The sequence below is a fragment of the Mustela putorius genome, unplaced genomic scaffold (assembly GCF_011764305.1).
Source record: "Mustela putorius furo isolate JIRA1106 unplaced genomic scaffold, ASM1176430v1.1 tig00000139_pilon_pilon_pilon, whole genome shotgun sequence".
Classification (NCBI taxonomy): Eukaryota; Metazoa; Chordata; class Mammalia; order Carnivora; family Mustelidae; genus Mustela; species Mustela putorius.
In genome coordinates, this window is record NW_025421293.1 from 12,291,386 (window position 1) to 12,307,230 (window position 15,845).

General features: G+C 53.6%; 1 protein-coding gene across 3 annotated transcripts in view; it reads right to left on the reverse strand.

Moving 5' to 3' along the window:
- SDK1 (sidekick cell adhesion molecule 1) overlaps nt 1-15,845 on the reverse strand; it is an 883,892-nt gene that overhangs the window by 20,254 nt on the left and 847,793 nt on the right. For 2 of the 3 annotated variants that reach the window (XM_045075163.1, XM_045075162.1), the window contains 2 exons: nt 10,140-10,301; nt 9,181-9,306 (listed from right to left, as the gene is read on the reverse strand). In XM_045075163.1, the coding sequence (XP_044931098.1) occupies nt 9,181-9,306; nt 10,140-10,301 (288 nt within the window). Of the gene's footprint in view, nt 1-2,839; nt 3,172-9,180; nt 9,307-10,139; nt 10,302-15,845 lie in introns of those variants that run through there. The other variant, XM_045075164.1, reaches the window with a different exon arrangement.

Sequence of the window (15,845 nt, forward strand, 5' to 3'; positions counted from 1 at the left end):
GAGAGGCAGGCAGAGAGAGAGAGAAGGAAGCAGGCTCCCTGCCGAGCAGAGAGCCCGATGCGGGACTCGATCCCAGGACCCTGAGATCATGACCTGAGCCGAAGGCAGCGGCTTAACCCACTGAGCCACCCAGGCGCCCCCGTTCATGGCATTATTAACAATAGTCAAAAGGTGGCAGCAACCAAGCATCTGTCAACAGATGAATAGATAAACAATGTGGTCCGTCTGCACCATGGAATAGCATTCAGCCTTAAAAAGGAAGGGAATGCTGGTACCGGCCCCAACACGGGTGTACCTGGAGGACGTGATGCTCTGTGAAAGAAGCCGGATGCAGAAGGATGAACACTGTGAGACCCCCATTTATAGGAGGCCCCCGAACGTGTCAAAATCACAGACACAGAGAGTGGATGGCGGGGCCAGGGGCCAGGGGCTGGGAGAGGGGAGGAGTTATGGGTTCAGGAGGACAGAGTCTCAGTTTGGGAAGATGCAGAAGTTCCGGAGACGGATGGTGGTGATGTCTGCACATTAGAGTGCATATTCTCAATGCCACTGAACCCCGCACTTACAAGGGGTCACAACGGTGAATTTTATCTTATGTATTTTTTGCCACAATAAACATATTGAATTTATCTAAACCCTGACACATGGGAAAACATTCATAAAGTTGACATTAAAGCCAGAAAGTGAAGATGCAGAAAGACAGGAAGCCAGTAGATCGGACTCTAGATTGTAGGCATCTCCCAACAGGGCCAAGGGAACGTGATCAGCGGTGTCGGTCATCAAAACCTCATAGAAAGCACAGCACTGTGGCTGAAAGAGGACTAGAGTCTAGAAAGTGTGTGTGCCAAGCCTGGCCCTAACATGCCTCATCTGTGTGACCTTAGGTGGAGCGCCCAACCTCTCTGGGCCTCAACTGCAGAATAGTGACAACAAAGGCATCTACATCGTAGATCGGTTTGGAGGGTTAAACAAGGTTCTATCCGTAAAGTGCTTCTAACAGTGCGATACATAGGGGAAACTGTGCATGGCCTGCGTATATATAAACCCAATCTCGAAGGAGGTGCTTTGGTAAAAAGTGGGCTCCGAGCCCAAAATGTTCATTTGAAGTGCTGATCCTTTATGAATTATAATTTCTTTTACAGGCACAGGTATGTGATCTTTTTAAAAAGAGCAGAAGATCTGGCGAGGAGAGGCGCGCTTGAATATGCGTGCTCACGCACAGACAGCTTTCCGGGGAGCTGAGGGTTATCTGGCATCAACCTTATCACGCGCCTCGGAACACCAGATATGCTCAAGTGGATTAGCCCAACGGCACACAGAAAGAAAATTGCTAGTGTACAAGTCCATATTTGCATAGGATTTAGAGTTTGCACCGATTAAGTCCTTACCGCCACAGGTTAATGAAGGAACAGATGTGAATGAGATTTTAAAGGCACAAACCTCTGCAGAGGCAGAAAGAGAGCGCAATGATTATTTGTTTCTAAATATTCACAGTTACACTCATTTCTCACCAAGGTACCCATTACCACTAATAATGTCAAAATGGCAAGCCATAGCTTCAAGTCTCCCCGTTCTGGCCCTAACGGGTTGAGGTTTGCACATGGAATGATGGCTGTCTAAGATGTTCATTCAGATGTTCTGCACAAGAATGATCGGGGAGTAATGGGGGCAGAGAGTGCATTTTCTCTCCACAAGCCACTCCCTGTGCCTTGGGAGCCCCCGGGGCCCCGCCCCCTGCTCTGCTGCTTCCCATCCACGCACGTGATCGTTCCACAGATACTGAAGTTCTCACTCTTTGCCTTGTTCCACCATCGGGGAATCAGGTGAGATTTCTGTTTAGATGAGCAATTCGTTAAGTTCAAGGGCAGGGGTGGACGCAGCTAAACAAGGTCATTCTTCCCTTTCAGACTCTTCTTGACCTCACGCCCATCCTCCAGCAAGAGATGCTTGCTTCCACCAGTGGAAGCATCATTGGGCCCTCGAGGTTTTCACGAGTTCCATAAATACCTATTGATGTGATTATCTTCCCATCCGTCCACCACCCATCTGTCCATCCACCTCCCCGCCCAGCCATTTATTCTTTCCTTCCTTCCTTCCTTCCTTTCTTCCACCATCTGTCTATCCATCCATCCATCTACGTATCTCCATAGTCCTTTGCAGGACCTAGCACAAGCAGGCTTCTAGTGAATGCCCACCCCATTTTATTTGCACTTACTATGAGTAAGCCACTATTCTAAGGGCTTTAAATGTGGACTGAATTGGGCAGTGTTTTTCCTCTAAAAAGACTGACAGGGGTGCGTGGGCGGCTTAGTCAGTTGAGCATCCAACTACTGATTTCAGCTCAGGTCATGATCTCAGGCTTGTGGGATCGAGCCCCGTCAGTCTCTGCACTCAGTGTGGAGTCTGCTTGAGATTCTCTCTCTCCCTCTGCCCCCATACTGCCTCTCCCTCTCTCTCTCAAATAAATAGAATCTTAGAAAAAAAAATAAAATAAAAGAGTAGACTGTTTTATGCTACTCAAGAAACTAAAGAGAAGAAAAATAGGCTCTTTTAAATGAATGTTGCTTAAACCATTGCAATGAAGGGGCTAAGCGTGAGAGGTATTCTCAGACTGTTCTGAGTGGGTCTGAACTCTTCTGGAGTGGGTTCCCTGAGTGTCTTTTGCATTAATGTTTCTGTAATGCTTTCCTGCTACCGAAGAAAAAAAAATTATTTCCCCTTCCTCTGCCATCACCTAAAAGCCACATTTTATTTTAAGTGTTCTGTCATAGCTCCAGGAATTGCATGCATTTTTCAAAAAAAAAAACATTTAAAATATTGATAGAGAATCTCAATGCAGAACAATTTATTTAGTGATCCGTTTACACTGAAAAATGTTGGGGGAGGGAGAGTCATAGCAAGAGAATTTCCTCCTGAGCTAACAGAAGAAAATGTCCTCGTTTTTATTTTGCTTAATTTTTCCTTGCCAAAATTAGCGCATTCGGCATTTTGGCCATCGCTTGTAATTCACCGGGTGATCTATCTACACTAACATTTCCATCGTGGTCCTGAGTGGGTAAGGAAAGTCGGCCAGCTGTTGACGCGTCCACTCTGTTTCCGCCGTGGATTGCTTTTCTCATTTGTATTATGCCGTTAAATATCTCAATAAATCAATGATGGAGAAAAGTATCTCTACAAATTAGGGGGAAAATAACATTACAGAACTATTAGCTATAATGAGGTTTGTGCAACTGATTTTCCACGCACTGGGATAATCCCCAGCGCTGGATTCCCATCTCAACCAACACGTGGGAGGCGTGCATGTCTTTGCACAGACTACAGGCCGCTCTGGGGATCTGACTCAGCAAGCCTCCGGACCCCAGGTGAGGCTGCCCCGTGCCGGGACGCTCAGGGGACCCCAGCCTGGCTTTCCCTCCCCATTCGGACAGCTCCTCCATCACGTTCCTGGGAAACTCAGGATGGGCCAGAAGAGAAGAGCAGAAGTGTCTTCCAAAGCCGCTTCCCTGACTGCCAGGTGTCTGGTGCAGAGTCCCCGGCTGGCACAGGGCTCTGAATGTCCTGGCTGGCCTTCAGGCGGACACCTCCTGATGTCTGTGGGAGGGGGGTCCAGGGCGGGGAGCGAGCCCAAATCACGTTTGTGTGGTGCCAGTCCTCCCTCCCCATTCCTGGACGCCTGAGGGAGCACCTGCCCGGACTCTCGCTACCACCCCCGCCCCCGGCAAGGTAAGTGCGTGGGACACTGCTGCATAATGAACCTTGCAAGAGTTCCTATGGGGATCCCATTGGTCACGCACCCCAAGTCCCACCGGCCTCAAGGGAGGCGCACACACAGTCTGGCTCCTCAGCGGTCACGTGTTTCTTTAAGGAATGTGAACTCTTTGCTTTGTCCTTGCTGCCTTCACGGCCTTCTCTGTGCCCTAAACAGGCGGAGAGGCTGATAGTAAAGGTCCTTAAAGAAAGAACATTTTTGGGGCGCCTGGGTCGCTCAGATGGTTAAGCATCTGCCTTCGGCTCAGGTCATGATTCCAGGGTCCTGGGATCGAGTCCGGTGTCAGGTTCCCTGCTCGGCAGAGTCTGCTTCTCCCTCTGCCTCTGCCCCTCCCTCTGCTTGTGCTCTCTTTCTCTCTCTCAAAGAAAGAAATAAAATCTTAAAAAAGAAAGAAAGAAAGAAAGAGCCCTTTTCCCACCTAATAGCTTTGGCCGCCTCGGAGCCCACCTGCCTACAGCAGACAGAACGTGTCCCTTCTCATCCTGTGGCCCCCGCCTCCCCTCCGCCCGGCAGCAAGAGGCACATCTGCTCCCAGATAATGTCCTAATAAACCTGGAAACATGAACACCTCTCTTCTCAATTGAGATGGAGCCCAGCTCAGGCACATCGGCGGGCCGCTCAATTTACCCCTCCAACGCCCGGAACCGAGCTGTGTGCTGCCGGTACTCAGACAGACGCCAGGCCCCCACAAAAGTTTGATTTCATGGACAATTAAACAGGGTCTCCATGCTGAATGAAACTGTCACTCACGGGCCCCAGATTTCTGGTTCCACTAACTCACGCAACCAGCAACGTGACTGTCAGCCCGCAGCCCGGAGCAAAGGGAGGCCTGTCAGCTATTTATTTCTTAAACACTGCCTTTTCTCTCTGTGTCAGTGGTCAGTCTCCGTTCGAAATCTAACTGAAGCAGTGGGGTTCAAACATGAGGCTAAATACCTTTGAGGAAAAAAGAAAAAAAAAATCACCTTTTATCTGATCTGGTTGAAGGCAGGAGATAAAATGAGATGAAGGTCTAGAAGCAAAGGGTACCTATGCCCAGAAGGAGGCCGGCACCGGGCAGGAGGACAGGAGGGAGCGCCGGGCCGGGGAGGTTGGATCAGCGGCAGCCGCCCGCCGGCCTCCCGCTTGCCACATTTGCTGACTTGGGGATTTCCATCGGTTTTAAACCTTTGGAATAAGGCTGAATTTCTTCTTTGTTCAGCCGGAACAGATGCTGAACCAGCGCCAAAGATGGAACATGAACAAAAAGAGCGGGGAGACGCAGACAGGTGTGTGTGTGGGGGTGGTGGGGTGCGATCAGGGCCCGGGACCAGGGGCCTGTCCTCTGGCGGGCCAGCTCTCTGCTCCGGGCTAACCACCCTGTTCGTGAAAAAGCGCTGCCTGTGCCGGGTCGGTCCTAAACTTGAATTTCACGGCTGCCTCGGAGAGGAAAATATATTTATAGCTCCTTTAGTGCCATTCCAGTCTATTGTGTAAATATGTAAATTTGGTTTCGTGAGCTACACAATAAAATGCCTTGGGATAATTTGTGTAAATAAATCATCTGCATAAGCCCACTGCACAGCTTCCATGGCCTTCCGGGGAACTTTGCGACACGGACTCGGAGGAAACGTAGCACAACCCTAGACGGGCCTCTTTCACAAGGCTGTCCCTGGCTCCGTGCGCTCACTGACTGTCCTTCCCGGGAAGGAGAGAGTCCGCGTTCTGGCCCAAGACGCTAATCTCCTAGCTGCTGTCAAGTGGGCAGTGGGGCGACCCCGCGGAATTTGCAGCGGTTACCGTGACAGTGCAGGAGAGGAAGAGGCTGTGTTGCCACCTGCCCCTGCCTGCCCCAGCCCGCTGGGCGCCTCGTGGCACCAGCCACTAAGCTGATGAGCTGCCTGTCTCCCTGGTGCAAGGCGGAGACTTGCCTGGGTGGGGAGATGGCAGACCCAGCAGACAAGTGACTCGGGCTCTCCAGACACTTGGTGGCAGGGACCCGCGGGGGCCAGGTGGACTCCATCAAAAATAAGTCCTCCTCATGGCAACCTGGGCCCATCTCCCAGATCCCTACTCCCCTCGAAAATCACTCCCCTGCCTGGAGAAAGTCTTGCCAGAGAGCTTCGGTGGAGAAAATAAGATAGAGCATTTAATGTTTTGTGTAATGAGGCCTGTAATAGATGACAGCTGAGATCCAAAGCCCTAAGGCACCAGCAAGGTGTTTAAATATTGACAATCCATAAAAGCATTTCATTTGCCTCTGAGTTGCTGCTGGCCTCTGTCATGGGAGGGAGGAGGCACCCCTCTGTGGGGAGATGGCGAACCCCGAGGCCGCTCTGGTTCGGTCCACGGTACAAAAGGGGAAATTGGGCAGAAGAGAGCAGAAGTGAAATCTTCAGCGCTCATGGAACAAGACAGCATCTCACAGGTCAGCCTCCTTTTGCATCGTGGTCCCCGGGGGTCGGTTTCCTCATTGTGGCACCAACTGACGGAGCTCAGGGTCCTGCGGATCTCTGGAGGTGTCCACCCGGCCAAGGCCCTCAGGGAGCGAGGCTCAGTGCGAGACCTAGCCCCGCGTCCTGGTTGGCTCTTCACACCACTGTGCAGACTGCCCAAAGCTGTGCTCCTTCCAACAGGCCACCTGCTTCCTTCTTTAGGGTAGATGGAAGTTATGCTAACCCCATGAGAAGCCTGAGAATCAAAACCTCCCTTTTGCTCAGAAGATGCCAGAATATGCTCTCCTCTGCTAGGATTCTGAGCCCATGTAGCCATGTCTGGCTGCTGACGTGGTCCATTCCCCACGCTGACCTCTGACCCGGAGATGCCCTTTCCAAAGATGTGCTGTTGCCCTTGACTCCTTAGGACATCATCGTGGGATACACGTGTGTTTATATATATGTATTTTTAAAATCTTAAGCTGAGCTTTACATTTTGAGATAATTGTAAACAGAACCGCATGCAGTTACGGGAAATCATGCAGAGAGAAACCATGTGTCCTCTCTCTGGAGTCCGCCAACAGGATCGTCTTGCTGACACAGCCCAGACATGGAGCATTCCCGTCACCCCAGGGACCCCACTGAGGTCCTGTCACAGCCACTGTTTCAGCGGGGGTTGGCAGGGGGATGGTCCTAACATTCTAGTCAGGGAGCAATCCCTCGGCAGAAGGAGGGGAGTTGGCAGGGGTCCGCTGTGTTTGTGTGTCCTCTAGTGCAAGGCCTCTCACATTTTCTCGGGCCAGAGATTCCATTGGCAGCCTGCTGACTCTGAAGGGACACCTTCTCGGAATGGCTTTAGTTGCATAAAACATGAAGGGAAGCCAGTTATGCTGTTAATGCTTGTAAGTACCTAGAGGTGACCGAAGGTTCCCGGCAGCACCGTCTCCCTGGACTGCGGACCATGTGGGTCATGGGTGGTTTTTGTTGGGTGACCTGTTGGGCTACGTGGTTCTCTGGAAGGCGGGTACACAGGCCTGGATTTTGGGGGGCACTGTAATGCCAGGGCCACGCTGGGTGATGAGGTCTGGGCAGTGTTCAGACGACGAGGGAAGCCATGCTGTGAGGCGCCTGCGAGGCCGGGATGGGGTGGGAAGCAGCGTGACTTCTGTTGCTGCCAATTCCGCAGGCTCTTCAGCTATGCCTGTGGTTTCTTACCTACTGTGGGGGGGGGTTGAATGGTGTCCCCCCAAAACTCACGTGCTCAAGTTCTGATCCCCAATGTCCCAGCATGTGCCTTTATTCCGAAATAGGGTCTTTGCAGATATAATTAGTCAAGACGAGGTCTTGGGGGGGTGCCTAACCCGGTATGACCGGTGTCCTCATTAAAAGGAGACAGCCGGGCACGGGGATAGAAGGGCGCCCAGGGAGAAGGCAGGCATGGGGGTGAGGCCTCCACGAGGCAAAGAATGACCTAGACTGAGAGCAAACCACCTGAAGCCGGGAGACAGGATGGAAGAGACACTCCCTCACGGCCTCAGAGGACCCCCCCGCCCCCGCCATGCCCTGCCCTCGCCTGCCCAGCCTCCAGACAGAGGCAGGACCTCTGCCCAGTGTGGGCCCCGGGGCTCTGGCAGCCGGAATAAGTGAACACACCTGTGCTCACGAGGCAAGGACAAACTGGATTTCAGTTAGGGGTCAGTGGTGTCCACGGGTCTCAGGAATTCTCAGGAGCCCCTTGCTGGGCCTGAAAGCTCACAAAGCTACCTTTGCAATGAATGCTCTCCCCAGATTCGGGGAGGAAAGCGTCGAGTTGCTTCCTTGGGGTAGGTGCGGCCCCCATGGCTCTCGGCTGGGCCCAGACCTCACTGGGCCCGTGTTTGAAGGTCTTGAAGTCTCAGAAAGTGCTCGGGAATCACATGTCCTCAGCGGGGCACCTGCTGTCCACTCTCGGGGCTGCCTCCTTTCAGAGCGACAGGCCGGTAGGGGGCCCAGTGGATGCAGAAGGCCCATCACCGATTTGAGACCCCTGCTTCCAGAACAGACCAAGTGCCTTGTTCAATACAAGCTCCCAGGACCCCTTGGGTGGACGCGCTGAACATGCAAGTGCTTGAGCCAAAGAATTTTTCACATCGCCCTTAAAGGATGCTGTTTTGGTCTCAGGCACCAGATTTTCTACTTAGGACTTTCTGGGAGGGGCTTGCGGCTAGTCATCTCTCAGAAGCAGTTTGTCCGGCAGTCTGACACAGGGATGAATGTGACCCTGCGGACCTTCCCTCTCAGTCCGACGGCTTCTTGAAACATCCTACTATAGCGATGCCCAGCGCCGTGGGCGGGCTCCGGCGGTGAGCTTTCTGCTGGCAGCCCTGGCACACCATGGGTTTTCATGCTCAGATACGATTAAATGTGCCGCCCTCTGAAGGTCACTGGACGTGCTCTGTGTTCTTTGTGTTTGGTGACACCCCCTAGCTCCAAGGACTAAGGACTGGCTCAGCGCAGCAGAGACGGATTTTCCAATAATGTCCGTGCTTCGTTATTACCGCTTGCTGGGAGGGAGGGAGCGAAAACCCTTAGGGCGGACAGGGCAGGGAATAGACCTTAGACCTCATTTTCAGGAGCCTAAAGATGGGACACATGACTTGTGGGCTTCACTGTGATCACAAAGGAGTGGGGCTCAACTGGGTGCAAAGATGCAGAGCCCGAGATGAGCCCCTGGAAACACTCTTGGATTCCCACCGCGAACAGGAAGCGTATGCAATTGTCCCCAAGTTTGTACGTGTGTGTTTCTGAGGATGACAATGACCACGCCTCTAGGGACGCACGCTGTGGCGAAACACGGAGACTCTCATGCCCACGAGGTGACGGAGCAGAGGGAGAGACGTGCCTAGCATTTCATCAAGGTCCCCTCATGTCTGTGTTGTTAGGAAAAGGCTGTGAGGAAGCCGAGGGCTCGGACTCTCAGGCGTCCACCTTGACAGGTGTCCCGGCCCCACCCCTTACCTGAGGGCCTGGCCTCGATGACGTAGCCGGTGGTGGGCGTCCTGCCTGCGTTCCCCTCGGTCCACTGCAGGGTCAGTTCGGAGGCTGACTTGGTGACCAAGACATCTCTGGGGGACCCTGGGGAGCCTGTGGGGTAAAAGAGACAGGGGAGGGTGGAGATTGGCACTCGGGGGGCTCCTCATGCCCCAGATGGTGCCTGCCCTGTCCAGGCTCTGTCTGCTTCTCCAGGCAGATGGCTTAGCCTTGCCCGGTCACACTCTGCTCATCCCAGATGTGGGAAGGCTACAGTGGCCTCACATGGGGCCAGTGGTGGGCCAGATGTGAACAGAGACAAGCCATGCAACAGGCCTAGGACTGTGCCTGGCATGTGGTGGGCCTGCCGTGAACCTAGATCCTGTCACCCTCGCCCTGCTGAGAATGCAAGCAAAGGCCAGAATCGTTTAAGTGGGAAGCTATGGGGCTTCTTTGCACGATGTGAAGACTTCACACTTCTTTTGTATATCTTATTTCCAAAATTCACTCATTTTGGGGGTGCCTGGTGGCACAACTGGGTGGGCTTTTGCTTTTGGCTCAGTTCATGATCTCAGGGTCATGAGTTCGAGGCCTGAGTTAGGCTCCATGCTCAGTGGGGAGTCAGCTTGGGTTTCTCCCTCTCCCTCTGCCTCTGCCTCCAACAAAAGTAAATAAATAAACCTTTAAAAAATTCACTTGTTCTTTCCAAGGCTTTCCAGAAAATAGCCCTGAACATTACGTGTTTAAGACCTAGGAATTTGCTCATCTCTGTTTAACAAGTCCATCTGGAGAGGTTGGTGCTGGCAGGAGCTTTTGAAGATAACCTGCTGCCGAAAGACCTCTGTGTTTCTGTTGCTCTTGGTGGGCCACCACCACCGGGGCTGCTGTGAGGACGGGCCCATCTGGCACGGCAGTGGACAAGGGGCCCTGGGCGGAGCTCCACTTACCCTCCGCTGGCCCGGCTGTGACGTTGGCTTGCAGCTCGGGCCCGTAGGCGATGGTCCGCGCCTGCACGCGGAAGAAGTAGGTGACTCCCTTGGTGAGATCGCGCACCTTCAGCCAGCGGCGCCAGTTCCCCTTCACGTCCACTGTCACCACCTTGCTCACTCCTGCAACCACAGAGAGAGAGCAAAGGCGCGGGGGAGGAGGGGTGTCTGGAGTCAGAAGCGCCAGGAGTTCCACCCATGTTGCCGTGACAACAGTGACGGTGGCCCCTACTTGCAAAGGAAGGATTTCTTACAATTAGGAGGAGTTTAAGTGGTGGTAATGGCCAATTTTCAGCACAGATAAGTGTAATTAGAGTTCAAGGCTGATAAGTGGTGCTAGCAAAGGGAAGAACCAGCCTCATGGGGCGACGCAGGGAGGTGGCCCACAAGTCCCATCTTGTGCCGGGGAGGCTCCCCTCCCCCGTGAGAGGTTCCCCTCATGCCCCAGTCAGGTTCCCCTCCCCACGGACTCTGCGCCGCACAGGCTCTGTGTTGCTTATTTTGGTGACCCAGAGCTTCCCAATTCTGGAGAAGAGAGCACGGACCCCCTAAGAGACCCCCTAAGAGGGGTCTCCAGCCCGACTGGGCTGGCCAACCTGTGGCCTAAAGGCCCCCCAGCCACAAGTGAGAACTTGGTCCTTGGACTTGGAAGCAAGGATGAAGAAAGACCACCATACCAAATATCGAAGCCCTGATCGAGCTAGGAGGACAGACAGACAACAGGTCGCGGACATAAATGAAGTGAACGTGTTGTTGGCTGTATTCTGTGTCATGAGAAAATCAAGATTTAACATTTGGGGAGGAAGACGCATAGTGAAAATTATATGATTGCAGCGTTTTCCAGGACAGAAATGGGGCTCCCTGGTTAAACCAGTTTGAAGATGACGTGTTCAAAAAAAGTCTCGTAAGCTCCAAGGCCAGGATTTCTGAGAATTTTCACCCCATGTGTGTCGATGGGGCGTCCCTGGGGGAGGACGAAAGGGCACCCTGCTCTGACATTAGCCAGGAGAGCTGGCCAGGAGAGCAAACGGACCGTCCAGGGTGGCTGTGGCCGGGCCTGCCCTCTGTGTGGATGGCTGGTCCTATCCCCACCCTTCATCCACGTGTAGCCTTGAACTCAGAAGAGCCCCACGAAGTGTGTTCTTTATTACAAAACGGGTTCACCCTTCAAAGTCATCAAAGCCAATGTCTCTTGTCCTACAGTTGTCCCAATACCTTCTGGCAGTTTCACTGTTTTCACACCATGCCTTGTACAGAACATTGATTCAGCTAAATGAGTCTCTTCCAGACTCTTTCAGAATGATTCTTACCATGTTTGAGTGACCTCTGAATCTGAGGTTTCTGGGCCATTTCTGCCCTGAGAGGCTGCCCTCCTCACCTTGCATGGCTCAAGAAAGGGGTTTCGGGATGACAGTTTGCACAATGACCATCATTGCAAATGTGTGGGATCTTCTTGGATATAAAGTTATTCTGCATAGCACTTCCCCTCTTTTTAATTAACAAATGCCTTCCTTTTCCCCAGAGCAGAAACAAAGCCATGTGCAGATTTTGTGAATTCCATCCCACTAGGTGGTAGAGCTGGTCCGACCTCCCCTGCATCTCAACGATGTCAGAATCTTATTTATTTAGTCAATTTTTAAACCGTGCCCTGCACTACAAAGCCCTGGGGTGCAATCACATAAAATACTACCGTTTAAAACATTAAAAAGAAACATAAAAGTAGCTCTGCCATAAAATCCGTTCCCCAAGAACATGACTCAGGCTCTGCGTGGCTTGGTGCTCCCCACCATGACCATGGGACTGGCCCTGGGGAGGCAGGATGAGGCGGGCCCATCTTCTCGATGGAGTGACCCCCGGGGCCCACTGGCAGGGGGAGGCTACTGGGCTTTCTGCCGCCTTGGCCCGGGCTGGTGAGTTTGCCTGCGTGAATCCCAGGCACTACCCAGCGCCTGGGCCAGGAGGCAGGAAAAGCAGTCAGTAGAACCACCACTACTCGACATCACCATTTCACAGCGTCCCCCATTCTTGATGGCACAGACGTGTATAAACTCACACGTCATGTCTTCTGCGATCTTTGCAAGAGGGCCAGCATTCCCGCAGAGTTCATAGGACTCTAGCCCTCCAGGAAAGATGCCTGAGGTTTTCACTATATTGGCCGCTCCATCTCTGGGGCATCGGGAAGAACCACAAACAGTTCAGAGACCCACCTGCTATTTTCTTGATTTCCTGTTGGAAATCTGGATCCAGCGTGAGGGCAACAGGGGTTGGGTTTCTCCAGGAGACCCCCACTCTAGGGCCCTGCACATGGAGCAGTTTGACCAGCTGCTGCCCTAGGGGAGGGGACCCAATGAAGACTTCCTGGAGCCACAAGAGGAGCCCCCGACTCCTGCCTGCACCCAGGAGAGACAGAGCTCGGTATGGAAGTGGGACAGTGAGGGCCACAGGAGCCTGCCTGAGGTGCAGGGCAGCCTGACCTCAGCAAGGCACGGGACGCCGAGCTGTGTGTTTGCCATCACTGCCTTCTGTTCAGCCCCTCTGGCCTCGTCTCTGAGCATCTGGTCCTTTTCACTATATAACGACACACACCGTCCCATGAGCAACTGAAGTTCCCCTTGCCCCTCGCCAGCCCCAGGTCAAAATGCCCCAAAGGGCCTAAGGCTAGAGAGAGGTCACGGGCGAGGCTCTGCCCTTTCCTGGCCAGTGTTCTCTGCCAGGACTGGTGGCTGTGGTCTGGCCAAGCCAGGGATTCTGGCAGATGCCATCCGACCAGGCAGGCTCACAGTGACACTGATGTTAGTGAGGAGCAGAGCAGGGGCACCCCAGAAGATCACAGGGTCAACCAGGGTGGTGAGCTCTGCTCCTCAGCAAGAGCCCGTTGGCTGGGGGCCAGGGAAGCCAGAGGACGGGGGTAGGACATGGGGGGTCCGTGGCTGGCCTCACCCCCGGCTGGAGCGGGGGTTAGGGCTGTTTCACGATGGGTTCTGCAGTTGAAATGGAGGGTGCTCTGACTTGCGGAAAGCCTGGAGCTCAGTGGCAGCTTCAGTGTTTCCCATCACCAGCCCCAGGCCTGGACCAGCCACGCGACGGAGCAGGAATCACGGAGTCTGGGATGTGACTGAGCCACCAACGTGGTTCAAGTTTGGGAGTCTGGACGGTTTGCTCTCGAGTGCCCCAGGGATCCGAGGAAGCCGTGAGCCCCAAGATGCTGGAGAAATGCATGAGCTGCCAAACTCTCCTCCTGCCCTGACTTCAGAGTGGATCACGCTCACTGCCCAAGGCCAGGAAGATCCAGGTGGGCGGAACCAGCCCTCCTAACACAGAAGAGACGATGCTGGTGACCCACAGTCTTATTACTTGTGGGAAGAGGCGAAACGGTGCTTCCAAGTGACTCCACGTGTTGTCACTCGAGGGAGAAGGGCAAGCGCCACAGATGGCCAGGAGACACTTTGATGACCACTTGGTACGCTCCTCTCTGCAGCCTTCATGCATGTTTACTTGCAGAAGTACAGGCGTTCCAGAGGTTTCCCCATCATGGTGGCTCTCGAACCAGCCTGCCCCAGTTCAAACTCCTTGCGAGTTCGCAATACCCCCCTGTAGCCCTGGGTGGCCATCTCAAGGGCTCGAAGCCCGAGTTCTAGGGAGATGTGAGTAAAAGCGGCCGCTGCACCCTGCAGCCGCGGGAGGACTCGGACCAGTGCGTGCAGGTGCTTCACACAAGCCTGGTCTGTAGAGTGCGCTGCACCATCGCACCTACGATGACGGGCATGCATGTGGGGCTGTGTTTACAGGGAGCACGGAGAAGCCACGGGTCAGCCACGCACGAGGGACCGGAGTGTCTAGCTACATCATGTGAGTGATGCCGTGTTGCTGTGTTTGCTGGACCACAACCCTGAACACACCAGGGAAACCACATGCACGATCATCTCCCTGGAAGGTGAGGCGAGGCTGTGGGTTCAGGTACATGGAGAGCCAGCGGGACTCTGGGACATCGGGACAGCGGAACTCGGGGGACAGAAAAGCAGGGCCTGCCGTGGCTCGCGATCAGGTGGGGACAATGGCCGTAGTCTTGCTTGGACAGCAAGTACTTTTACAACACTTGGGGAGCCATTCTGGGTGCCAGGTCGAGGGGTGCCTGCCACGGAGTTTCTAGAGATTCTGCAAACCCATTACTGCCCTGATTTGGAAAAGCCACTTATCTGAGGGAGCACGGGCAGACTCACTGTCTTGGTGAGGAGGTCGCGAATCTTGGTGACCCTCTCTCCTTTGCGTGGGTACACTAGGGTACACATGCTGTGTGTGCATGTGTGTACACACCTGGGCATATGTGTACACAATATTGGGCAACAGAATGGACGATGTCCAGCGGCTCTCTGCCCTTTGTCCAGGCACTACGAGCACATGCAGATGCTCCTTCTGATTTGTGCCACTGGGACCCTGACCCCCACCACGCCCTGGCCACTTGGTCCCCAGACAGGCACCCGGATCTGAAAGGCACACAGCAGGTGTGACTGAGCCCCCGCGGGGCCAGGGCTGTGCCCTCTGCCATTCCCGAGCCACATCCTGCCCGGCCTCAATGATTATTCAGCAAAGTGTATCAACGGTGTGAGACTCTCGCTGCATGTTTTTGTGTCTCTGATTTGGGATTGATGTTTCCTGCAAGCATTTCTTCTTTCCTAGCACTTCATAAAATAACAATGAATTTTATAGTCAATAATGGCATTTTAGATTCGAAGACATAAAATTTCGTGCTTAAATTTTCTTCAAATCAACCCCCTGTTTTACTTGAACGTACTTATTTTAAAAGGAAACTTTTATCATGGCTTTAAATGGAGTGCCAATATTATTTGATGTGTTGGTTGTATTTTTTCCTCCTAGACATTAAGTAATCTGTAATGGTTACAGTCTGGCTGTATGTCTTTCCAGGGGGAGCCTGCCCTGGGCTGGTCTCCCTTTTCTGGCCCGGTGCTGGGCAAACAGCAGGCGAGGAACAAAGTCTGTGGGGCTCTCCGAGAGCACGTCAGCTGTTTGTGGGGAGGAGCGAGGGGTATGCGAGAGATTACGGCAGTGCCAGAGAGAGTAACACAGCAAGGACAGGGCTGTGCCCGCGAGCGACCGAGCCCGCGGCTACTCCCTTCACTTCCCTTGCTAGGCGGTGCGCAGTCTCCACTGCAAACACACGCATGCCCCGTCCCCACTTCTCACCCCCAGACCCCCAGTTCCAAGCTCCTTGCCAGGTGCTGCAGCGTCGCTGGTCTTCCCGGGCCCGAACCTCTGTGCTGGGCCGCGACCCCTTCTCCCCCAAAGCTTCTGTATCTTCTCTTTCCATCTCAAATTCATCTTTATGCCTTTGTCATTGGGTCTCTCAGGCTCCTCTGTGTGCAAGTATTTCCTCTGCTCTCCTTGGAGGGTCTGTGCTTCTGCTGATTGATCCCTGGAAGTGTGGAGCTGATCAATAAATCTTTTCATTCCACGGCATTGAGACTGTGGTTGTAGCCAGAGGGGGGCCGGGACCCTCCCGAGAAGAGCAGAGAAAATGACGGGGGTTAAACCCTCTTGGGGCCTGCCGCTTCAGCCCTGGTGACACGGCCCTGGTGACACGGCCCTGGTGACCGGTCCTGCTGTTCTCATGTGACCTCCTCCCCACTCCTCAGGCTTGGCGTCAGGACC